Source organism: Eptesicus fuscus, chromosome 10 (assembly GCF_027574615.1).
Source record: "Eptesicus fuscus isolate TK198812 chromosome 10, DD_ASM_mEF_20220401, whole genome shotgun sequence".
Classification (NCBI taxonomy): domain Eukaryota; kingdom Metazoa; phylum Chordata; class Mammalia; order Chiroptera; family Vespertilionidae; genus Eptesicus; species Eptesicus fuscus.
This window is the reverse complement of record NC_072482.1, coordinates 96,907,377-96,932,532: the sequence shown is the minus strand read 5'-3', so window position 1 is coordinate 96,932,532 and position 25,156 is coordinate 96,907,377. Positions and strand designations below refer to the sequence as shown.

General features: G+C 53.7%; 1 protein-coding gene and 1 non-coding gene across 3 annotated transcripts in view; both read left to right on the top strand.

Moving 5' to 3' along the window:
- PDE10A (phosphodiesterase 10A) overlaps positions 1-20,850 on the top strand; it is a 117,661-nt gene extending 96,811 nt beyond the window's left edge. For both annotated transcript variants that reach the window (XM_008156675.3, XM_028132928.2), the window contains exons 13-22: positions 1,048-1,234; positions 4,834-4,976; positions 7,557-7,640; positions 9,059-9,209; positions 10,538-10,693; positions 14,353-14,525; positions 15,824-15,935; positions 17,020-17,100; positions 19,628-19,716; positions 20,344-20,850. In XM_008156675.3, the coding sequence (XP_008154897.2) occupies positions 1,048-1,234; positions 4,834-4,976; positions 7,557-7,640; positions 9,059-9,209; positions 10,538-10,693; positions 14,353-14,525; positions 15,824-15,935; positions 17,020-17,100; positions 19,628-19,716; positions 20,344-20,461 (1,294 nt within the window). In that variant the 3' untranslated portion in view covers positions 20,462-20,850. The remainder of the gene's footprint in view (positions 1-1,047; positions 1,235-4,833; positions 4,977-7,556; positions 7,641-9,058; positions 9,210-10,537; positions 10,694-14,352; positions 14,526-15,823; positions 15,936-17,019; positions 17,101-19,627; positions 19,717-20,343) is intronic.
- Positions 20,851-22,670: 1,820 nt separating this feature from the next.
- On the top strand, positions 22,671-22,746 carry MIR9352 (microRNA mir-9352). The gene is given in 1 exon segment (NR_129217.2): positions 22,671-22,746. It is a non-coding gene; the product is annotated as a microRNA mir-9352 (primary transcript).
- The last annotated feature ends 2,410 nt before the right edge of the window (positions 22,747-25,156 follow it).

Sequence of the window (25,156 nt, the reverse complement as noted above, 5' to 3'; positions counted from 1 at the left end):
GGCTTTTAAAGACGGGCGTTAGCGAGGGCTGGCGGGCGAGGGACCGGACGCTCCGCTTTGCGGATGGGCTGTGTGATGCCCAGCACTTCGGAAAGCCGTCTGGATTCTCGTCAGGACAAGCAGATGCTGACTCTTCTCAGTCAGCTCTGCTCGGGTGTGTCTGCAAGAAAAACGGTAACCCCGTCCACAAAGCGGTGGAAGCCAGTCTTGAGCGCGGCATGGTTCGTGCTGCCACACACTGGGTCACCCATTGGCCATGCCCATGAACTGGTGACCGGGTAAAGAATCGGTGACACATCCTGACCATTGGATCCCCCTCAGCGATCAGAGGGCTGCACCCTGCCCCACACAGCCACGTGGCCGTGTCTCAGAAACACTGGCCTCTGGGAGAAGCCAGGCACACAGCCCCATCCCACCGGTTGCCTAACTTCATGGCTGCCTCTGTGGAACGGAGTCTTACTTTCAGAAAGTATTTCCTCGACATCAAAGTCGGCAAACTTCTGAGAATCAGAGAGCAGTGCTCTGGGCTTTGCAGGCCAAGGCGTCTCTGCTAGGGGCTGGGCGCAGTGCCTTAGTGGGCGGTGTGGTCTAGTCCTCGAGAGCTCTGTACAGACAGGAGCGCTGTGCGGGCCCGCTCTGCACGCCCATGTATGCTTGCTCAGCAAGTTCCCCTCATAATGTAGCCAAGGCCAAAGGCACATGCTCGCTTATCACATTGATTCTAGTTTCCTCTGGATGGACAGTGGGTGTTTTCCCAGTAATGCTGGGTCCTTCAAGCTGAGCAATAAGCCGAAGGCCTCTGGATCCTGTTCTGAAAAGCCCTTGAGAACAAAAGAACAAACTGGTTAGAATGTTTTTAAAAAGGTTTAAGTAGAACACTTCCAAACGCCACGGGATCCTTGACTTTGGAAGCTGACGGCTCCATTAGAGATTTGTAATAGGAGCATGTAACTTGCAGAGTTGAGGTTTATGGTAGAATAAGTCGTTTACTTTCTGTTTTGTGTGTGTGTGTGTGTGGTTGCTTGCCCCCCCCCCCCCCCCCCCCAGGGAGGTGGACCTGTACACGGGCTACACCACGCGCAACATCCTGTGCATGCCCATCGTGAGCCGCGGCAGCGTGATCGGCGTGGTGCAGATGGTGAACAAGATCAGCGGCAGCGCCTTCTCCAAGACGGACGAGAACAACTTCAAGATGTTCGCCGTCTTCTGTGCGTTAGCCTTGCACTGTGCCAACGTGAGCCATGCTTTTAAATACCTTTCTCACTACGCAATAGTAACTTTAAAACAAGGCAATAAAGTAGTGGGAGGGTGTTTTTTTTTCCATTTAAGATTCCTTCATTAAACCACTTCCTGGTGGCTCAAATTTAGAAAAAGCCAGGCCTTGGGGGAAAAAAAAAATCCCCTAGTATTTTGCATTTATTTCAAGGTGAGAATCTGTTCTTTAAAAAAATGAAGTTGCCCTAGCCAGTTTGGCTCAGTGGACAGAGCATCGGCCTGAGGACTGAAGGGTCCCGGGTTTGGTTCTGGTCAGGGCACATCCCCAGGTTGCAGGCTCAGTCCCCAGTAGGGGGCGTGCAGGAGGCAGCCGATCGATGATTCTCAAAGATTGCCTCTCATCATTGATGTTTCTGTCTCTCCCTCTCCCTTCCTCTCTCAAATCAATAAAAATACATTGCGGGGGGAGGGAGAAGTTAAACAAGGTGAGCTGTTCAAGCCTCACGTCCACGGAGATGAGGGAGGAGGCGCTTTCGGAGCCTCACTGTCTGGCCTTGCCGCCGTGGCGTGAGGAGGGCGGTGCCAGGAGCAGGAAGCTCCCCGTCCTGCCTGCTTGCCCACTGCAGGTGCTTCCGCTCCCCTGTGCCGTCTCACTTAGAGTAGTTGAGTTTACCATCTTTTCCATTTTCAATGAGTTGGACATTTAGTCTGTTATAAACTCTAGGATTCCTTTCGTGACAGGACTGGGATTTTGAAGTTAGGGAACATTTTATTAACTTTTTGATAAAGTGCAATCAGTAGAAATGGAAGTTACCACCTTAATAATTTAGAGAAATTGCCTTTTTGGAAATGGAACCACGTTCCACAGGATTAATTTGGTAACTAATGGAAACCGCTTAAGGAGGACTAGGACCCCCAATGGGAGAAAGAGTACTTCAGGGGCGGAGGAAACCAGCTCAGTGCTCCTTCCTGAGAGCCCAGCTTCCTTTGTGGTGCCAGGGCGCCCTCTGCTGGGAACACTGAGTGTTGCGTGGCTCATTGGAAAGAAACAGGATATCAGCTATCTTTTTCTTCAGGTTCGGTCTCCGCCGTAAATAAAACAGTGACAGCTTGCATTTGTTTAGCTTCAGAGTTGCAGAGAATGTAATTTCCAGTATATTCTGAATATTACTGTTAGCTTTTACATGAATCCAGTGGAATCCAAGCGCTGTAGCAACTTGGTACCTACGCAGCCCATTTAAAAAACAGTGGCAAGCGCCAGTGACTGGAAAGGCAGCATCAGCCTCCTCCCTCTCTCACCTGTTTCCGTTGCCCACCCACGGTTATTCTAATGCAACGTGTGTGCCCCTCCCCGGTCTTCCCTGGGCCTGCGGTTCCTGTCTGTGTGTAAGCTCCTCTCCTTACAAGGACTCTAGTTGTATTGGATCAGGGCCCACCCTGCTGACCTCATTTTGCTTTAATCACCTCTTTAAAGACCCAGTCTATAAACACGAGCACATTCGAAGGGCTAGGGTTTCAACGTCTGAATTGTGGGGACATATCCAGCCCCTGTGCTAGGTACTGGAGCTGACCCCGGGCCTGTCCCCTCCTCTCCGTCCTGCAGGCCGGGGGCTGTGAAGCATGCAGCCCAGTTACTGTGAGGAGTTCTTAATTTGCTTCGGCCGATGTTTCCTCTTGCTTTGCTCTGAGGTTATAACTTTGACGGGAATATCACAGAGTGATGTGCTCTCGCACCCTGCAGGCAGGAACCTCCCGTTCCTGTTGATGGTGACCTCTCAGTTGAGGTCTTTCCACTGGGACGTGCCCCTGTGTCTCATTGTTTCAGCAGAGAGTTTACCCAGAAGCCTCTGCGTCCATTTCTCTCTGTTTCTCTGGTTGTATGTTGGCAGCTCTAGTCTGACCCACAGAGCCCCTTCGAGCCGTCTCACTTTCGTCTCCGGAACCTCGCTCTGCGGCATGGGAAGGTCGGGCCACGGTGCAGCGTCACTGGTGTGCCTGGTGGTCCCTTTGGGGTTCAGGGGCCCAGAGAATTGCTCTCACTCACGAGAAGGTGGAAGCATGGAGCGTTTCACTGAAGTAGTTTCTCTGACATTGACTCCAGATGAGCTGAGGAAAGAGGACACGGGAAGCTTAAGGAGTTTGCTCACAGCCACACAGCCCGCGGCATTAACACCGAAAGTAATGGCTTTCCCAATCAACTCCCGTCCCGGAGAGGGCACTCGGAAGACAGATGTTGGCCGTCGTTTCCTTGGCCTGAGCCTGTTGGATGGTACAGGGTGGGCAGAAGTTGGAGGGCAGTTGTGCATACGGACAGTAGTAAGTGATCAACTAGAACACAAGAACAAACTCTCTGCCACTCCTCACCGCTGTGAACCGACGCTTATATGGAAATTCAGCTGTTTAGCTTTCAGGATTAACTGATTGAGTTCCTGAAAACAGAAATGTATCTGAGTTTCAACCAAAATATTAGCTGTTAGGGAACGAAGCTACAAGTGGCTGTTTAAGAACAGGCAGGACAGTGTCGTTCCATTGGGACCCACATGCTTTCTGGCACAGCTTCCAGCTTTCTGAACATCAGCATGGAAATAGGTGAAACTGAGCCAGACATCATGTCACCACCCCACCAAGGAGTAAAAAAGAACATGCCGACTGATAACAGGCATTTAGTTACATTACAGTGTTTTTATTGTAATGTCTCTCATTGTTTAGTAAGAACAAAAGGCTGTGTTCAGTAAGCATGAACATATGTACGTTTAAAAATGTCTACTTCAGTGTGTTCTTATAAAACACATGACCTGTCAGCGCAGTGCGTGTGCACACAGTTGCTAAAGGAATGTCCACGTACGGGGCCCGAGTCTCCAACGTGCTTGACTAATGAAGGCCCTTGCAGTCAAGCATCTGAGACTCCTGGACGGGAGGACCGAGAGCACCCAGGATGAAGCTCAGCATTTTAAACGGAGACAGAAAAAACACCTTCATTCTTGACTCACTCAGCTCTGCCCATCTCCATCCAGGCTTTATAATAATCCCACCGTCAGGCCTGGAACAGCAGACCGCATGGCTTTTAGACGGCAGGTGTGAGTGTTACGTGCCTGTAGCTGCGAGTCCAAGGATGAGGTGCCGGCCGGGGAATAGCCAGCAGGCTCCCTCCCGGAGAGGAGGCCTGGCAAAGACAGCTGGCCCTGGCCGGTGTGGCTCAGGGGATAGAGTGTCGGCCTGCAGACTGAGGGTCCCGGGTTCAATTCCGGTCAAGGACACATACCTTGGTTGCAGGCTGCTTCCCGGGCCCTGGTCGGGGCGTGTGCAGGAGGCCACCAATCGATGTGTTTCTCTCACATCAATGTTTCTCTCTGCCTTTCCTTCTCTCTTTCATGCTCTAAAAAATTAATGGAAAAAAGTGACATTAGGATTAACAACAACAAGACAGCTGTTCCAGGCTTACTCAGCCTCTCACACACGCGTCGTCCTGTATTGTCCCCGCCAGGCCGCATGTGTGGGGCGCTCCAGGGTTCGTGGAGGTAGACACAGGAATAGGTTCAGGGGTGGTGGTGGTGCCAGTCGCTGTTCGCCAGGCCCGGAACTGTAATGACGCACGTCCCCTTCCCTGTCTGCCTGCAGATGTACCACCGGATCCGCCACTCGGAGTGCATCTACCGCGTGACCATGGAGAAGCTGTCCTACCACAGCATCTGCACGGCCGAGGAGTGGCAGGGCCTCATGCGCTTCACGCTGCCCGGGCGCCTCTGCAAGGAGGTGGAGCTGTGAGTCCCCGCCTGGCGCTCGGGCGTGGTCTGGTCCCCCTGGAGGGGAACCGGGCACAGGATTAGGGGCACAGACACCGCAGTGCCGGTGCAGCTGCACGCTGCCATTTCTCCCTCGCGAGGGGATTCCAGGTCTCAGGGTACAGCTTGTCCGGGTCTCATATTAAAAAAAAACACTGAACGCAGTTTTGAAACGAGTTAACCTAAATGTTAGCTGTTCTCTTTAGTCTTTTGTACAGTTTACACTATATAATATTTAATATTTAAATGGCATTTGATATCAGATTGTAACAGTTTTCTGTATAATTTCAAATTTACAAATTGGAAAAGCTCATAATTCAACTTTCACAATTTGTTTTCCAATCCTATGCTCTATATGCTAATATATGCAATTGCTGGTGGTAGAACCTCTGGTAATTTGTACACCCATTGTAAGTACAAGCCAACACTAACGGCATAGAAACTACCCAGAAGTGACCCAGCGCTGATAGTTGCTTTATAATGGGGCATACAGTGGCGGTAATTAAACAAGGAGGCCCTGAAATGAGGCGGCCTCACTGTCCTGGGGGCCTAGGTAACAGGTGGAAACACGGGACAGCCCATCCCCAAAGAGCCAGCCACTTCACCTGCAGCCAATCAGTGAGCGCCTCTCTCTGCTGCAGCCAATCAGTGAGCACCTCTCTCTTACTGCCCCTTCTCTGTGGTCTCCCCTCCCCTGGATGCAGCCCTCCTCACCACCTCGGGGCTAACACTTCTGGTGGAATTGATGTTTGGTCAGATTAGCTCATAAAATGTCAGCTATGCCTTAGTTTATCTTTTAATGGTATATATAGTATACATCTGTCTGTAATAATAAAAGCATAATATGCTAATTAGACCAGACAGCCAGAAGACCTTCTGGACAAAGCTGGGGCTGTGAGAGCCAAGGCAGCTGCGTGGGCTGCCTCGGCTGCCAGGGCTGAGCCCTGTGCATGAATTGTGTGCATCGGGCCTCTAGTATATATGTAAAAGCCTAAGTGACCATCCGACCGTCTGACCAGTAGCCATGACGTGCACTGACCACCAGGGGGCAGATGCTCCGACCGGTAGCTATGATGCACACTGACCACCAGGGGGCAGATGCTCAACAGAGGAACTGCTGAGCTGCAGTGACTTGGCAGCTGCGGTTCTCGGGTGACACACCTAGAGCCAGACAGGAGGGAGCCTAATTCTGGGGTCCGTCACCCAAAAACCACCCTCTCACAATCTGGGACCCCTCGGGGGATGTCGGAGAGCCGGTTTCGGCCTGATCCCCGCAGGCCAGGCCGAGGGACCCCACTGGTGCATGAATCTGTGCGCCGGGCCTCTGGTTGTGCTATAATAAGGAATGTGTACACTTGGTCTTGTAGTTGTTTCCTGGCAGGAGCTCCTACACCCTGTGATGTGGGTAAAGGGGTGTCCTTCCTTATTCGTAATAAGACTCAACCGTACAAGGGTTTATGCCAAGGACGAACCCTTAGCGGGTGAGGTCTGGGTGCCAGGAACAAGCCATGTGATTAGGACTTTGGGGGTGCAGGAGGTGGGGATGAGGTCATCATCAAAGGCCATCATCAACTTAGTCATGCCTTGGGGGTAAGGCCTCCTGAAGGAGGAAACCCTGAATAGGGGTTCGAGAGATGTCCGCACACGCATCACATCCTGGGGAGGGGGAGCCTGAGAGAGCACGGAGCCGGTGCCCCTGCCCACAGCTTGCCTGTGCCTCCCTCTCCCCCCCCCCCCCCCCCGGTCTCCTCCTGACGTGCTTCCTTCCTAGTGAACCCCAAGTAGTAAGCAAACTGCTCCCGCAGTCTGGGAGCTGTGGTCGCACGTCACCGAACCTCGGCTTCTTGCTGCTTGGCCAGAAACAGGGCGGCCGGACTCGCAGTTGTTGTGTGAAGTGAGGGGCAGTCTGCCGGCCGAGGACTGAGCCTGGGGCTCTGCTACTCCCAGGCGGCTCAGGATGGAGCTGCGCTGTGGAACAGCACTTGGTGTAGGAAACGCACCCCTTTGGTGTCAGGAATGTGATGACTGGAGGATAATGTTTTTTAAATACTATACCACATACCACTCTGTTTAATTGGGTTAAATGTCAGTAAGTTAGCAAATGAAAAATAGGTAAAAACTTCGGATGTGTGTTTATATTTATGAATTTTTTCCTGTGGATTTAAATAGAAGATAGGATAATCTTTAGCTCTAAAAATTTTTTTAAGTTTTTTTTACTCCCTTATCTATGAGTTATGTAATGTCTGTGCATTTTTCATAATATAACTTTTTTACTTTTTCATTGTTCTGATAGTAACCACAGCATTCCTTTTTTACAGACTGTTTGATAGGAAATTAAGCAATGACAATTAAGCACATATTGCACTAAGTTCCTGAGGGCGTGAGTGGCGTTTCCTTCTGGAAACCTGTACCTACAGCAGAGACGTGACTGAGAGGCAGGAGAGAGGCTGACTCCGTGTCTCTCAGTTCCTCAGGAGACAGCAGTTACCCTGCTTTCTTTCTCGTTAGTATGTGTGAACTGATGTAGGAATAAACAGCCTTCTCTGCATTTCTTTTCAGATTCCACTTTGACATTGGTCCCTTTGAGAACATGTGGCCTGGGATTTTTGTCTACATGATCCATCGTTCCTGTGGGACGTCCTGGTACGAAGGGCCTGGAGACATCCTTTTCAGACTGTGGAGTGACATGGCCCCTCCCTCCCTTACCTGGACGCCCTGTCACTTTCGGGGAGGGGGGGTTATTAACACATACTCTATGTAAATTGCCTTTTCTAAAGATTTAACGTTAAAAAGGCTAGTAGACTTGGACAGAGCCGCAGCCCTCTCATTTTCCCCATAGCGGCTATGAGCTCTCTGTCCCTCGGCTCAGCATGGATAGAACCAGGTGGCCATCAAAATGTGGGGGAGTGAACTTAGGCTGTCTAACTGAAAGAGGTAGGAGTCCCCGGCACATACTTGCACACTGTTGGAAGTGTGCTTGGCATATACACGTACCTTTGTGTCAGCCTTCAACTTCCATTGTGTACCAGGCAGAACAGGTAGAAGGAAACAGGTGTCCCCTTCCCAGCCTAGACCTGTGTCAGGCACTCCCTGGGGCTGCTGCTCGCACTGCAGGCCCCTCGCCGCGCGGCCCAGAGGAGCGCCCGCCTTCGCTCCCCTCTCCCCGCGGAGTGGCTGGGAGCCTGAGCTGCTCCAGGGCCGCTGAAGCCCGTGTGTTCCGTCCAGCGGTGACTAAGTTACTCCTTAAAATGGACGCACACAGGTGGCCACTCCACTTAATTCTCATGTATGTCAACGGAGGGTTGACCGTTCGGAATTCTTAAAATGGCTTCCGTACACTTCAAGGACATTTGAAAACTTTCAGTGGAGAAAATATAGGTTACATATTTTTAGAAGCTTTTTGAACCCTCATTTCTTTGGTATTTCAAAAAGCCCTGTTTTGTCTTGTGCTTTTGATTTAAGCGGCCTTAAAATCCACTGAGAACATTGGTAAGCCCTTAAGTAGGTATGAATACATGTTAGGTTATAAAATAACATACGATAACCATATTTTATAACGAAATGCCATTTCTACCATGTACTGTGCCAGGATAGAGTCATGGCGACTAATAGTTGAGGATCATTTAATTTGGATTCGTTTTGAAAAGATACCACTCATCTAGAAAATTCCCATGGTATACGTATTTGTAGTTTGCGAATCTGAATATGCTTTTGGGAAATGATGAGCAGAATGCTCGTCAGCAGATGGTCATAGGTTGTCTGCTGAGCTCTGGGGTCGGGATTTCTGCCAGGTGAGGAGGCGATGGGTGGAGTTATGGGGAGCCGCAGGCGGTCAGTCCTGCTCCCTGGTGGGCGGCTAGCACCTCAGAGAGGAGCTCTTACAGAGCCCTCGCTCCGCATTGGCCGGAGCATCGGGGAAGCGTGAGTGAGGGTCCTGGGTGCCGGGATGCGTCCCCAGACCCTCACGGTCACGCGCATTCAGTACAGACGTGCGTGCGGTACAGACCAGAGGCCTCTCCTGGGTGTATTGACTGCCGGCTCCTGTCTTTTCCCCCCCACAGCTTTGATTTTGAGAAGCTGTGCCGCTTCATCATGTCCGTGAAGAAGAACTACCGGCGGGTGCCCTACCACAACTGGAAGCACGCGGTGACCGTGGCGCACTGCATGTACGCCATCCTGCAGAACAACCTGGGGCTCTTCTCCGACCTGGAGGTGCGCGCCACGGGCTCCCTCCCCGGGACCCGTGTTCCTGTCCCCCTCGGAGTCGGGCACGCGGGTGGCGTGGATGTGTGACAGGCTCCGGGACAGACCCTGGCTCTGTGACTCACAGGAGCACGTTGTATAGACGGCCACACCAGGTTTGTGCCGTAGGGTTTTGAGTAAGAAGTGCAGATGCGCAGACTCCAGCCTCACTGAACGATGCCCAGGGAAGAGGGGTGTCTGCAGCCTTGGCTCCTCCCTTCAGTGGTTGCCCGTGTCCTCGTGCTCTGGGTACATGGACACACCACTGAGGGGCCACCGATCCCGACCTTAGTGCCATGCGATCCCCTCGCAGGGAAGTGGGCCCTGGGGTGTGTCACTGCCTCCCCTGCCTTCCCACACCTGGCGTGGGTCCCCGGGAAGCTTTCCAGTTCGGAGCCGGGAGGTTCTGGAACGGCTCGTCCATTCTCGCCCCGCTGTGCACTGGGCCCACTGTGCGCTGGGCCCACTGTGTGTTGGGGGGTCAGAGCTTAGCCTCTTGCAAGCATTCCAGATCTGGAGCTGCCTGATGCCCCACACCCCCTCTCCACCTGGCCCCTGTGCAGCCCTCACCGTGGTCCCCTCTCTCCATCACCGGTGTCCTGCTCCAGGAGACCCCTAGCCATGGAGGGAAGGGAGCCCTCATCTCTGATGATGAAGTTGTCTTGTCGCGTTCCCTGGCTCATGCAGGGTACAAGGCCTATGAGGTCCTCAGCCTCCCCGCCTCCGTCTCTCCGTCGTCCTCTCCCCGCGGTCCCCGAGCCACAGCCTCCCTGACCCGCTGGCTTTCAGGGAGGGCCCACCCGCAGCAGGTGTCTACCCACTGCGCGCCCACCCGCCTCCCAGGGCCGCCTGCGCCCCTCCTTGTCTTCAGGCCCTTCTCACCTGTGCCCCTCCCTGCGCTGCAGCCTGCTCTCCTCTCTGGAATGTGCCACGTCGCACAGGTCCTGTGACTTAGCTGTCACCCTCCTAGTTTACAATGACGGACGTGTTGGGCTCTAACATGAGCAGGTTGCTCATGGAGGACGAGGCTGCCCTCTCCCGGCACATCGGCTTCTCTCGCGGGGGCCTTGGCTTTCTTGGACCCCACCTACCCTCTGCCCAGAGCTGAGGAGGGGTCCTTTGACTCAAGTTCATGAGCAGGAAAGCCCAGAGGTGTCGAAGCAGTTAGTCTCGGGATCAGAGCTTGCTGAGGAGCTGCCGGTGGCGGGCGGCAGAGGCGGTGTGGCAGGAGTGACGGCCGGGGGCCTCCCTGGCCCGCGCTTGGTTTTCAACGCCTGTGCCCTGTGTGGTGTTTACAGCGCAAAGGACTGCTCATCGCGTGTCTGTGCCACGACCTGGACCACAGGGGCTTCAGCAACAGCTACCTGCAGAAGTTCGACCACCCGCTGGCCGCGCTCTACTCCACGTCCACCATGGAGCAGCACCACTTCTCCCAGACCGTGTCCATCCTGCAGGTGGGCTGGGCGGCGCTCGGGCAGGGCTGGGCAGGGGCTTCATTCCGGAGCCTGGCACACAGCGCTAGTGACCGGGTGCAGGTCAAGAACCTTTGTGACAACTTGGAGTGCACTTGAGTTGCATTTGTTGTTTTAGTACACAGCACCTACACTTTGTAGTCAGACATTTCGTCATACTGGGCCTTGGACACAGCAGGTCCTGAGCTGCTGCCATCCACACGGAGGGAACCCCGCGGACTGAGCACCTGCGGACCAAGCACCGGTGTCCCTCATTTGTGAGGGAAGATATGGCTGAGGCAGGAAGGTGTGCTCCAGCAGGCGGGGGCGCTGCGTTCTAGCACCCCCATGGCTAGGGCTGGAGGCCTCTCGGCTCTGGGCGGGTCTCAGCTGCGGGCAGGTCTCAACACCAGGCAGGTGTAGCACCGGGCAGGTCTCAGCACCGGGCAGGTCTCAGCACTGGGCAGGTGTAGTACCGGGCAGGTGTACCATTGGGCAGGTGTAGCACCGGGCAGGTGTACCATCGGGCAGGTGTAGCACTGGGCAGGTCTCAGCACCGGGCAGGTGTAGCACCGGGCAGGTGTAGCACTGGGCAGGAATCAGCACTGGGCAGGTGTAGCACTGGGCAGGTCTCAGCACCTGGCAGGTGTCAGCACCGGGCAGGTCTCAGCACCGGGCAGGTGAAGCACCGGGCAGGTGAAGCAATGGGCAGGTGTAGCACCGGGCAGGTGTAGTCCTGGGCAGGTGTAGTACCGGGCAGGTGTAGTCCTGGGCAGGTGTAGCACCGGGCAGGTGTAGCACTGGGCAGGTGTAGCACTGGGCAGATGTAGTCCTGGGCAGGTGTAGTACCGGGCAGGTGTAGCACTGGGCAGGTGTAGCACCGGGCAGATGTAGTCCTGGGCAGGTGTAGTACCAGGCAGGTGTAGCACCGGGCAGGTGTAGCACCGGGCAGGTGTAGTCCTGGGCAGGTGTAGCACCGGGCAGGTGTAGCACCGGGCAGGTGTAGCACCGGGCAGGTGTAGTACCGGGCAGGTGTAGTCCTGGGCAGGTGTAGCACCGGGCAGGTGTAGCACCGGGCAGGTGTAGCACCGGGCAGGTGTAGTACCGGGCAGGTGTAGTCCTGGGCAGGTGTAGTCCTGGGCAGGTGTAGTACCGGGCAGGTGTAGCACCAGGCAGGTCTCAGCACCGGGCAGGTCTCAGCACCGGGCAGGTGTAGCACCGGGCAGGTGTAGTCCTGGGCAGGTGTAGTACCGGGCAGGTGTAGCACCGGGCAGGTGTAGCACCGGGCAGGTGTAGCACCGGGCAGGTGTAGTACCGGGCAGGTGTAGTCCTGGGCAGGTGTAGCACCGGGCAGGTGTAGCACCGGGCAGGTGTAGCACCGGGCAGGTGTAGTACCGGGCAGGTGTAGTCCTGGGCAGGTGTAGTCCTGGGCAGGTGTAGTACCGGGCAGGTGTAGCACCGGGCAGGTCTCAGCACTGGGCAGGTCTCAGCACCGGGCATGTGTAGCACCGGGCAGGTGTAGCACTGGGCAGGTCTCAGCACTGGGCAGGTCTCAGCACCGGGCATGTGTAGCACCGGGCTGGTGTAGTACTGGGCAGGTCTCAGCACCGGGTGGACTCCCTGGTGTCTCTGACCTTAGGATCTGGAGTACCTACAGAACCCACTCACCTGCTTCCATGGAGATAAGAATGTATGGCTGCTCACCCATTCGGCGGCTTTAGAAACATTCTTGGGTTTACAGTTCTTTACCAATTGGGATATAAACCCATTGTATTCATGAGGCTTTAAGTTATTAACTAATGTGAAATTGGAGCTTTAAACATATTTTCGTATCCAATAATTATTTATGGATACAAAAATTAGAATTTCATAGATACTCTTCTTTTTAAATTATCATTTTAGTTAAACTTATTGGGGTGACATTGGTTAATAGAATTATAGGTTTCAAGTGAACAATTCTATGCTGCATCATCTGTATATTCCACTGTGTGCCCATCACCCAGAGTCCTGTCCCTTCCATCCCCATATATTTGACCCTCTTTACCCTTGACTGCCTACCCCTTCCCTCTGGGAACCCTTCCCTCTGGGAACCCCTCCCTCACGTGTTCCCCCCCATACACACACCTGGTGGTTTGTATGCCAGATGCCATTGCTTGTGCCTATGAGTTTTGTCAGCTTATTTGTCTTGTTTGTTCACTTATGCCTTTCAGTTTTATCTCTCAGATAAGAGTGCGATCATATGGCTCTTCAGTGTTTCTGTCTGACTTATTTCACTTAGCATGATGGTGATTCATCACACACACAGTATTTCGTTTTTCCTTATGGCTGAGTAGCATTCCATTGTGTATATGTGCCATATCTTTATCCAGTCATCTATTGAAGGGTGCTTTAAGCTGTTTATCTGGTGTATCTGGTTGCATATATCCCCTTTATTTTCCTGTGTTTTTGTAGCAAAATATTGAGAATATATTTATTCTAGAGTCTCTTGAAGGGAAGGGGGCATTTTTGTTTATTTATTAACTTCCTTTACTCTCATAAAATTAAAGGAGGAAGCAAAAGGGTCCCGGATACCACTTTGCATTCTGAAGGTCCTGTCCTGAACTCTTCCTCTTTCAACATTGAAAAGTAGTAAAAGAAATAGTGAATCCGAAGTAACTGGCAGAACATGCAGACCTTTGAAATGGGTCCTCCTTTGTCTTAGACCAGGGACACTTAGAATGGGATGAACACATGGTCACGAATGACACACTAACATAGTTGCAATGGTTATAGCTACAACAAGTGAAAACACTTGCAGACCACTGATAAGGAAATCATTAAAACGTAAGTGATGAACCCACACATTTAATGCATCTTAATTATCTCAACCTCTTCTGTGTGAACAAAAACAGTCCCTTTTTATCTTAATTACAAATAAAGACCTAAAATTCTTGGAGGGGGGAATTATTGTGGGAGTTTTAGAAGATTCCCATGAGGAAGAAGACTGCTGGGGCAGTAGCAGCCAGACGGCGACTGTCGGGGCCGTGGTGGGAGAGGCCGCCTGAGGACAAAGAGAGGGCCCTGCGGCTGTGCACCTCGGCCACGTGTGCTTGTGTGGGAGTTCCTCCTGTGGGAGCCGTGGACGTGCTGAATTTATTTTGAGCTTGTGGGACGGGTTCTTCTTGGATAAGGCCAAGGAGGCTGGTACTCATTAGGCTGGAGGGGACAAGGATATAGATGACTTTTACGCCATTGATTTTCAGTATAATCTACAAATTACTACTGTTTCTGATTTAAGAAGAAATTATTTACTTAGATATTTTACACTTTCCAGTCCTTTAATAACTTATGAGAAATATCCAAAAACTTGGTTTATCATTAAATCACTGGGGTTTGGTGATAGCAAATGACATTACTGTAGTTTCACAGTTCATTTAACTGATAGCTTTATGGTTATAGCTTAAAGAGAAACCAAAACCTTCATGCCATTCGTCGTTTCAGTGCCATTGGCTGATGATACTGGGTGTGGCTTAAGTAGGGTTACAGTTGTCCTATGGGAAATACACAGTGATGAACAAATAGCACAAGAATAAGCTCTGTGACTGTAACCCTGCTCTCCTTGGAGGAACGGAAAACGCCGCGGGTTCGAGCAGGTGCCTGTCACTGTGCGCTTGTCTCCACAGCTGGAAGGGCACAACATCTTCTCCACCCTGAGCTCCAGCGAGTACGAGCAGGTGCTCGAGATCATCCGCAAAGCCATCATCGCCACGGACCTCGCCCTCTACTTCGGCAACAGGAAGCAGCTGGAGGAGATGCACCAGACGGGCTCGCTGAACCTCAACAACCAGTCCCACAGGTGCACGTCCTGTGCAGTGTGTGGGAGCCCGGGAGTGCTTGGTGCTCTGGGGGGATCCATTTGGAGTGTCACTGGTCCTTTCAAATGTCCTCGCCCATCTGTTGTTCATTCCAGCCAATGTTTTATTTTATACTAGAGGCCCGGTGCATGAAAATTCATGCACTGGAGCAGGGGGTCCCTCAGCCTGGCCTGCCCCCTCTCACAGTCCAGGAGCCCTCAGGGGCGGGAGGCAACCCGGCGATCAGGGGAAGGCAATGCCCCCATCACACCTCTGCTGCTGCCACTGCCGGCAGCGCAAGCCTCGGTCGGCCCTGGTTACCTGAGCCTCGGGCGGCCCTGGGCAGCTGGGGGGCTGAGGGAACTGGGGGACTCTGGAGGCAGGCACAAGGAGCAGCCAGACCCACCTAGGGACGGGCGTGGCCATGTGACGTGCCTGCTGCCCCGGCGGGGCTGAGGGGACTGGACGCTGCCATCTTGTGGCTGTGGGTGCCGCCATCTTTGAGGGTGTGGCAGTCAATTAGCATATTTCCTCCTTATTGGCTGTGGGCACCACCATCTTTGTGAGGGCATGATGGTCAATTAGCATATTCCCTCTTTATTAGGTAGTATACTCGAGGCCTGGTGCACGAAATTTGTGCACTGGTAGGGTCCCTAGCTGTTGCTGCTGCGAGCTGGGGCCTCTCTCCCTTCCCCCGACTGCCTGCTGCCACCGCTGCTTCCAGCCAGGGCCTCCCTCTCTGGTCGAACTCCCGGACGAAATCCTGGTTGAGGGGACAATTTGCATACTATGCTTTTATTATATAGGATTGAGATTCCTTTTTGGCTCATTTTTATAGCTTCTGTATCTCTTATAAAATTTCCAATTTCTTTACCCATTGTAGCCAAATATATATTTCCCTAAAGGTTCCCTAACACATTTGTCAGTTATATTAAGTCCTCGTCTGTGAACAGAGTGGTCGTGCCTTCCCGGTGTGCTGTCCAGAGGGCCTGGAGCCGTCAAGGCAGCTCTGACAAAGCAAAAGCCAAACTGGCAGACCTTGACCTGACGTGAGCTTCCCTGTACAGGAACGGTCGTCAGACGGCTGTGCCAGTGTTGTGTGGACAGAGGCGAATGATTGCGGGAGGCTCACGCTAGACTCACGTTTGTTCTAGAAAGTGGCTGCGGGCTGAGGTCCTAATTCCCAGAACGTTACCATTGGAGATAGGACTTTTAAGAAGAAGTTAAGGTAAAATGAGGCCATACAGGTAGGCCTTACCCAACATGAGTGGTGCTGACCGCTCTGTGTCCTCTGTTCTAGAGACCGCGTCATTGGCTTGATGATGACTGCCTGTGACCTTTGTTCTGTGACGAAACTGTGGCCAGTTACAAAGTTGACGGCCAACGACATTTATGCAGAGTTCTGGGCTGAGGTAGGTCGTTGGTTTTCATGTGACTTCATAATGTCAAGAAACGGGGAAAACGAAGAGAAAGTAAGCATATGGGTGACGTAGTAGCACTAAGTTAGCTGCTCGTGTTGCAAGTTATTCCAAAAGGCTGCAGTCGGTCACACACCGACGGGCTTAGCGTTGGCACAGAAGGTGCGCGCAGGGGTTGCTGCGTCTGACGAGTGTGGCCAGCTCTGACCCACCGGAAGGGCCTGCTTCCGAACAGCGCCGGTCTTCCTCGTAGAGCAGTGGTGCCCGCGCTCAGGAGTGAGCACGCTCATCTGTCGGGACAGGCCCTGTCCAGGCCCCCGGGGGGCCGCAGTCGTGGGCAGTGCAGGCAGAAATGTGAGGGGGTCGCACTGCCCCACAGACCTGGGGGCTGTCCGTGCACCTGTCCACAGTGCATGCACAGCACTCCCCGCCTGGGAGCCAGCATGGGAGGCACTTGGTTTGTGAACACCTGTCCTGCCTGAGACCTGAATGGTCAGAAATGTGTGTCTTACTCCTGAGTTTTCCTTCTGAATTGTCCCCGAGTGAGTGGGATGCCTTCTCTTGTTCCCGTTGCTCCTGAATGCCGAGGGCCCCGCCCGTGTGCAGGTTGCTCCCACTCGTGCTGTTTGACGGCAGGCGAGTGGCATCCTGATTGCAGGCTGCTGGGCCCAGAGCTGGCAGCCACACCTGTAGTGAGCCTCTGGCTGCGGCCTCCGCACGGCACCGTCTGGACCCTGTTCCCCTCCTGGCCCAGCTTCCCCGCTCAGCACGGGAACACCAGGGAAACACCAGGGAAGGGCTGGGGGTTGCTCCATGTTTCTCCTCACTCGTGGCTCTATCTCCTCTATGAAACGCCTGCCTCCTGCAGAGGGAGCAGAGGCAGCTGGGTCTGGGCAGCGAGTGCAGAGGGGCCTCAGGATAGAGACCACAGCGACGCTGAGGTGTTCATTGTCTGGGCTTTGTCCTGTCAGTCACCACAGCAGGGTTCATTGTGAAGAAAGTGAGTGGCTGGAGGGGAGAACCCTGAGGACTGCGCCTGTTTGTAAGTGAGAAGCATGACTGTCCCCGCTCCTTTCAGGGCGACGAGATGAAGAAGCTGGGAATACAGCCCATTCCTATGATGGACCGGGACAAGAGGGATGAGGTCCCACAAGGCCAGGTATGATGCTGTGACGTCTGCGAGTGTGAGGCGGTCGTGCCGTCGGACATGGATAAAGCACATGCCGTCTGTGTTCCATGTGCACAGGTGCCTCCTTCCGGTCTGGCAGCTCACAGAAGAGCTTTAGTGCTTTATCTGAGAGCGGCCGACAAGCATCCTCTCTCTGCCCCTGACTCCCTGCCCCGAGCCGAGCCTGCCGGGCTCAGAGCTCAGGCGCCGCCCTCGCAGTGGACGCTGCCGAGTCTGCATTGCCAGGCCGGTGCTTCTGTCCTCTGTTTAGTTCCCAGGCTGCCTGCGACTTTGGAGGCTGAGGGCAGGGCAGCGGTGTGGACGGGGTGAGGTGTGGGGGTGGTCTTGTTCAGAAGGCAGAACCGTGAGCCACGGGAGCTCCTCGGGGAGCGTAAGGCCACAGCCGGGAACCCCGAGTCCACGCCCACCTCATCGGCAGCCCCTCCCGCAGACGCTGTGCTGTGGACAGACTTCTTTCCTGGCCTGAGACACAGGGGCTGGAGGAGTGTGAGTTGTTAATATTTTTTTAACACGCAGAAAGTATTTTGTCTTTGAATAAACAGATACTTTTTTGGAGGTTAGCATTATAGATTTTGATTAGGCCCACTTTTTCTAACAAATAATGCATAGACTTTTAGTTTTATCTTGCCATAAATGGACAGCCATTCCCTGTCCAGGGAACATACATAAAATACTTAACTAACACTAACTTTTTATGTCTTGAGAGTTCTTGTGCCTTGTTAACTTTCCATGTGCACATGTGTGGTGTGATGACTTTTTAACTCCCCATCCTCTAATGCCACAATTAGGAAGTTAGTTATGGACAAATAGTTATCTTATGGAATTCAGGGTAGAAATAATTTCAGAGAATTTACAGGCTGATGGTGTTTTTAAAGTATATATTTTTATTGATTGCAGAAAGGAAGGGAGAGAGAGAAACATCAATGATGAGAGAGAGTCATTGATTGGTTGCCTCCAGCCCCACCCTGGGATCCAGACCACAACCCGGGCCTGTGCCCTGACCGGGAATCGAACCGTGACCTCCTGGTTCATAGGTTGACGCTCAACCACTGAGCCACGCGGCCGGGCCGCAGGATGATGGTTCTGACTCAGTTCTCCAGTTTTCCTACTCGGCCTGAAGGTGATTGGTTGACTGCTCATCCCGGCATCTGTGCGTGGAGGGCGCCAGCCCGGCGGGAGCGGCAGGCTCCTGCGTCTCCCGGCCTCTGCGAGCAGCAGCCCGTTGCTTAGCGGCTCCTAACGGGCTGCTCCCTCTCCTCCGCGCGATGCGCCGCACGCCTGGCACGCACGCTGCGTGGGCACTTGGAGTTGAGTGGCTCTTTCCGTTGTTTATGGCCCTTTCCCGGTGGGGCCAGTCTCTCCAGCCTGGTGTGTGTCTGTGAGCCTCCCACGCAGGGCCCACGGGAAAGGCTTTGCATCCTGAGATTGTGCCACTCGTGCCACGGGGTCTGTCCACGCGTTGTGTCATCCCTGTACACGTGTGGGTAGTTGGTTTAAGGCCGGGACCTGACGATGCTTTTCTTTCTGGAGAGCTGAGCGGTCATCCCAGCAGCACGCACAGGGCGGCTGCCCATGTCACCAAGACCGGGCTGAGTTCTCGTGTTACTGAAGTAAGAGAATAGTTGGTTTTTTCCAAATGTCACAGGCTCATTACAGGGTGAGAGTGTTTTAGATAAAGCACTTCTGTGGTCACCTGACACTCGACCAACTGCATTGCTTCTAATGACGATTGCTGCGCAGTGCTTCTCTGCTACAGGATGGCATGCCTGTCTCCAGCCCCCCGTCATGTTCCCCCATCTTGTGCTCCCCCATCTTGTGAGGTCTGCTCCATGTTAGAGAGGCAGGTCTCCGCCTGGCCACGGCGGAGGGCGGAAATGCGTGGGCAGAGCTAGTGAGGGGCGGGGCGGGCAGACTGTCCGGCAGGAGCACGCGCAAGGACCAGTCGCTCCGAACCTCTCTCCCCGTTGGCACATCCCATAGAAGGCCGTTTTCTTGAAAGACGTTGGGAAGCCATGGGAAACGGTGGGGTTTGACGAGTTGAGGGAACTGGGATCCAGTCCCTGGGATTTGTAGTGGGTCAGGAAAGGGAGGGGGGCTGAGTGTAACATCAGGAGAGCGAACTAGGCACCAGAGCAGCAGGCTAACAAGCAAAGACCCGGCTTGGTCCTGGGGTCGGGGGGGGGGGGGGCGCTCTTAGAGCAGGTGCTTGACCTGGACACGCCTTGGGGAACTCCAGATCTTACCAGAGGTAAGCATGGCACCTGGATCACAGTTGCTTCATCCAAAGCAGGTCCCACGGAAGGTGGTGCTGGGGTTACAGTAACGGATGTGCTTTAGGCTTCCTCGTGCTTCCCTTCGGGAGAGTGACGCCCGGTCTCCCGTAGCTCAGTGAGACCTTCTATGTGGCAGGCAGGCTTAGGGACAGGCGTCGCCCGGAGGACACGTGCTGCGGGGTGGCTAACATGCGTGTGTTTCTTGCCGGTGGCTCCACGGGCAGCTCGGCTTCTACAACGCGGTGGCCATCCCCTGCTACACCACCCTCACCCGGATCTTCCCGCCCACGGAGCCGCTCCTCAAAGCCTGCAGGTGCGTACAGCCTTGGGGGGACTCAGACTGCGCAGGGCTCTTCCTGTTGACACGGTCACACATGGCCCCTTTGCCGAGCCCCTCCCCACCCACCACCACCTCTGACCCCACACTGGCATGTGTGTCCGCGAGCTGTGCACAGACGGTCGGCTCCCTCCTTTCATCCAGGGCCCCAGCCCTGCGCTGACGTGTCCATCCTGGGACCCAGGCCTCTGGTTCTTTTGTTCATCAGCTTATTTTGTTCATTAGATTCCACACCTAAGTGAGATCGTGTGATACTTGTCTTTCTCTGCCTGGCTGATTCACTTAGGCACATCCCCACGTTGCCACCCCTTCTAACTGGGTGACATGGTCTGTCCTGAGCCTCACTGGCCTCCTGCCCTTGCCATCTGGGACCCGGGCCCCTCCCCCAGGCTTAGGTGGCTTCAGGCTCTTCTGGGGACACTGAGCTGTGGTGTCCAGTCAGGGAGGCAAATGGGAGCCTGCCTGGCCTAGCAAGTGAGTGACCATCAGTCAGAACAGCACCCAAAGCCCTGGTGTGTGGCAGTGCCGCAGGAGGGTGGGGTCCGCGCCGAGGCGCAGCCCAGGACCCCAGTAAACAGCCCGTGTCGCTGGTCGTCTGTCCAGGAACAACCTCAGCCAGTGGGAGAAGGTGATCCGCGGGGAGGAGAACCCATCCTGGATCTCGTCCCAGCCGGCGGCCCCGGGCCCCTCGGAGAAGCTGCCTGTGAAGATGGACGACTGATGGCCGGGGGGGGGGGGGTGCCCACCACAGACGCTCGTCTCGCTTCTTTGACTTTTCTGCCTTTTGTTTTCGTGGGGAAACCTATACCTGGCGACCGGGACGCCAGCCTCGTGCAGAAGGTGCCATCAAGTGACTCCGCCCACAGCTGACCTGCCAGGCTCACCCGCACGCGTCGCAGACAGCGACCCGCGGGGCCACGGGCCGGCGAGCCGGCCTGGCCTTACGGCTGACATTGCTGAGGCCTTACTGGGGACGACAGACGTTCTTCACAAAGGGTGCTTTGCCCTGGTCTTTCCAGCGAGGGTTGGAACTGGTACTATTACGATAGTGTACTTGGGCTCTCACACCGTCGCTTCGATGTTGTTGGCTATAAACAGGAGTTTTATGCATTCGATTGTGGGTGTTCATGTGTGGCCTGCCTGTGATGGGCGTGGGCGCAGCAGGCAGCCGCAGGACCGAGGCCACCCAGGTTCCCGCGGATGTGTCAACACCGCCGGGGGAGGCGTGTGGGCTCTGGAGCGCGTCTGCTGGTGCCCAGGGCTCCGGTGGCCGGGGCAGCCCCGCCGCAGGAAGCAGCTTCTCTCCTGGGGAGGAGCTGCGCCAGGATGAGGGCAGGCGTCAGGCCCCGTGCAGGGGTGCAGAGGGCATTTAAGATGGTTTCTTTTCGGCCTTGGCACAGTCACATCATTTTGCAAAGAGAACAAAATAAAGCAAGGCATGTGCATTTTTTCAGCCGACAGGCTTTTATGGGTGTAAAATGTGAATTTCGAATGATGATTTCTTTATAGTTTCACTTTGTGTCATGGCACATTCACGTTGAAAGGCTTCTTCAAATTATTTCATTGCCATTGATTTCTCCCAAAATCACATTAAACCTAGAACTTGAGTCTTCTCTACGTTTCCAGCCTCCTGCTGCCCTCGTCCTGCCTGAGCTGCGTGTCAGGACGGGAAGGAGCCAGAGCGAGGGCCGGAGTGGATTTCTTTTTTAAAATATATTTTTATTGGTTTCAGAGAGGAAAGGAGAGGGAAAGAGAGAAACATCAATGAGGAGAGAGAATCACTGATCAGCTGCCTCCTGCACGCCGCCTGTTGGGAATCGAGCCTGCAACCTGGGTACTTGCCCTGAATAGGAATGGAACCGTGACCTCCTGGTTCATAGGTCGACACTCAACCACTGAGCCACCCGGCCAGGCTGGAGCTGACTCCTGTCTTCTCTGCTCAACGCCCAACATCCACAGAGTCAGTCCTGTGGTGTGAGTTCCTTCTGCATAATCTCTGGCGGACTCCCATCATGCCATAATGTAAATGTTTGTGAAAAATACACAGAAGTAACAGCCTGGACCCCGCACAGGGATGACAAGCTGAGCAGTTTACCTCTGGGGCACGTGATGCTGCCGTGGCTTTCAGCACACGGACGCTGTCGGGTCGGAACCTGTGACCCGGTCGTCCTGACCTGCAGGAATTAGCTGGGGGCTCACAGTGTGACAGGCTGGTCCGTGCCAAATAGCGAGTCCACTGTTCCCGGGCAGGAAGCTGGACTGAGGCCGTTACTAACGTAGATTTTTAAAATACTCGTCTACATACGCTGTACTGTGCACACGGTGGTTCATAGGAGCCTGGTTCTTGCAAAGATAAATCAGTTGTTTCTACAGCATGGTTTGTTTACGTGGGGCAGGGAGCTGTGCATAAACATTGTTCTTTAAAATTAACACTATGTGTTCAATTTCCTCACGGCGGGGGGTGGGGAGGCTTCTGGACGTGGCCGCCTCCCCTCCACGGAGCCCCGTCTGCTATTGTAATTCTACAATATGAGGTAGGGCGAAGCAGCTGGAGAGAGAAGTGCCACTCTGGCTAGATACACAGATGTATGTAGCTTTACACTCATGTACATATGTAGATACACACTTGTATGTAGACACACGTGTGAGAGCGAGACAGAAGCAAACACACGAAAAATAAAAAACAGCCACATTCTTCAAAGACTGATTTTTCACGTTGAAACTGTGTGTCGTTTGCTAAGAGCTGATTGGAGCGGCCCTTGCCCGTGCTCGTGGAAGTGAGTGGAACAGCGGCTCGTGGTTTGTGGCCTCCACGTTCTGAGCCTCCCCCACCGGATCCACCTGCAGCCACAAAAGTGGACTTGGTCATCCGATGAACTTGGAGACCCAGTTGCACGGCGGGGGGGGTGGGGGGGGGTGGCTCTCACTTCAGATCGCTGCCTGATTGGCTGGTGGTGAAGGGCGGCACGGGCTCTGCTGCTTTCACAGGTCCGGCCGGCGGCTGGCGTGCGTGGCAGGGCTGCTGTGCTGATAGGCTGTTACGGAGCGTCCTCGTATCTGGACGCAGCAGGTGTATTATGTGATCTCTCCAGTTTCCCAAAGAAATGCGTGTGATTTATGGGTGAAACTGCTGTGAACTGTTGTCAGGGTAGAAAGGAGGTGTGAGCGCAGGGCCGTGTTCTAATGGGGACGAGTGACGCTGCTCCCCCACGGGTGAGACCTACTTAGGGTCAGAGATTTGCCCAGAGTGCGAGGTTCCAGGGGCAGTCACATGTAGTTAACAATCCGTTTTTGAAAAGGAACATGTAGTTGGGAGTATTTTTTCTATGTTGGCAGATCTATAGGGTGCCCCAGAACAAAGTCTGTACACACTGAGTGATTGTGAAGGCGGCATTTATTAAAATCCATTTCATTTTCAAAATCCAGCCACCAGCTGTTAAAGTGCGGGTACTTTTTTTGGGGGGGGCGGGTCACCCTGTATTTAGCAGACAACCTTGAGAGTTCTGTTCTCACCTTTTCCCCAAATCCTGTTTTAAAAGGGAAGATGGTTTTCATCACTGGAAGTTCTGACGAGTTTCTCATTAAGGTGGTGTTTGATTTGGGGCCAGATTTCCCTGTTGGTAGGAATCTGGTGACAGCTGTGAGGAGAGGGAGACCGGATGATCCGCAGGCGTGTCCTGCCGCGCTGGGTCGCAGCAGACAGTTCTGCTGTCAGACACGTTGTCCCTCTTCCCTCCACGCCGGGATGTGTGCCGATTGGAGATCCTGTAGGAGGTGGAAACAGCCTGGATGTGGACCCGGGCTCTGGGGTCCGTTCTAGAAATGCCAGCCCTGTAGTGCTCAGTAGTGGGCGGTGGCTCGTGAATTAGGAAACTTCAAAGAAATACATTGGCTTGGAAAGTAATTCTCAAAAACGGCCCTTTTCCTGGGCGGGATGGGGCTGGTTCCCAGGCCGGTTACCTCTAAGACGCGGGCGGGGAACCTTGTTCTCTCACTCCCGACCCTTCCCCTCAGGCCGAGCGCCTGTGCCGGTGGCCACGGTGCCCTGGGGCTGTGCCGGCAGCGCGGGCAGCGCCTTGGAAATGAGGCCGCTTCGTGTAGGTTTCCTCCTGCATGCTTCTTAGTTTGCTCTTTAATGGTGTGCAGCCCATCTCAGTGAATTTTGCTTTCTTGGAATGTTCACATACACAAGACCTGTGGCGACATCAATCCTTATAGCTACCTGGGTATTTTTAATATGTTTAGTTTTGAGTATTATCTTCTAGTCTCTGAACTCAAAATTAACGTTTGAGCTTTAAATAGGACTAAATTATTCACCATTCCTTGGTCCCTACCATTTTTTTAATACTGTAATTTTTCTTTTACATGCATATATTTATTTTGCTTTTCTTAACTGCAATTGGAGACATGTAAAGGGACGCATCCATGGCTAACCTCACTAAGTTGAATAGCTAGAACCATTCCCTCCTCACCGATTTCTGCCTTTTATTCGATTTTATTCGCATACACCCTGGCGACTGCCACCAGTGAGCTGTGCACCCCTGTTTGCGCTCCCAGCCGTGGCTCTGACTGTGATGTGCGATGTGGTTTTGTTGGGTTCCAGGCACGCATGCATGATCTGGATTTTGAAAAGCTCTTCTGTCTTTACATATTTCCAACATGCTTTCTACACTTTGCTGAGTTAGCGTTTACTTCTTTAAAGACATTAATTAGTCACATGAGTGTATGCCTTCTATTGTGAGAGTTGGTCTGACTTTCCAGTCACTGTGCAATGTACCTTGGCCGGGCGCTGTCGGTCCCTCCGCCGTGCCTGCCGGCTTGTTCTAGGTTCGCGTTGCATAAACCTGTCCGGATCCACGTTTCGCCGATTGCTTTAAAGTCTCATCCTGAGTTTGAATTCGTGATGCTCAGTCCAGCACACTTTTCCTTCCTTTTTCAGCGGGACATTTTGGTTGTGTGAAGTATTAAGTTAGATGCATTTCTGTGATGATAAAAATAGCAAAAAGGAAAGACAGAAGTTTCCATGCTGTTCTGGTTTAAATTGTTAGAAGATGGAACCAAGAGAAAGACATGGGTGTTTCCCGAGAAGCACGTTTGCAACCCCAGGCAGCCTGCCCCCACTGGACACTCAGCTTCCACCTGCACTGTCAGTGCGCAGCCGTGCGCGGAAGGCGACCAGGGCCTCGCTTCACTGCCAGGGCGGGTGCTGACAGCCCCGCTGCGGCCGGCCGCTCCCCTCCCCCGACACAGGTCAGGCCACCCAGGGGCTGGGCAGAGACTCCGCCGGATCCAGGCAGCAGAGCCGAGCGGTTGGTTTTCAGCTGATGTGTGTGAGGGGCTGTGTGTTTGCAGAAGTTTCGATGGACAGTTTTCATTGCTGCTGTAAGCCCAGTTTTAAGGGTGTATTCTCCAGTAC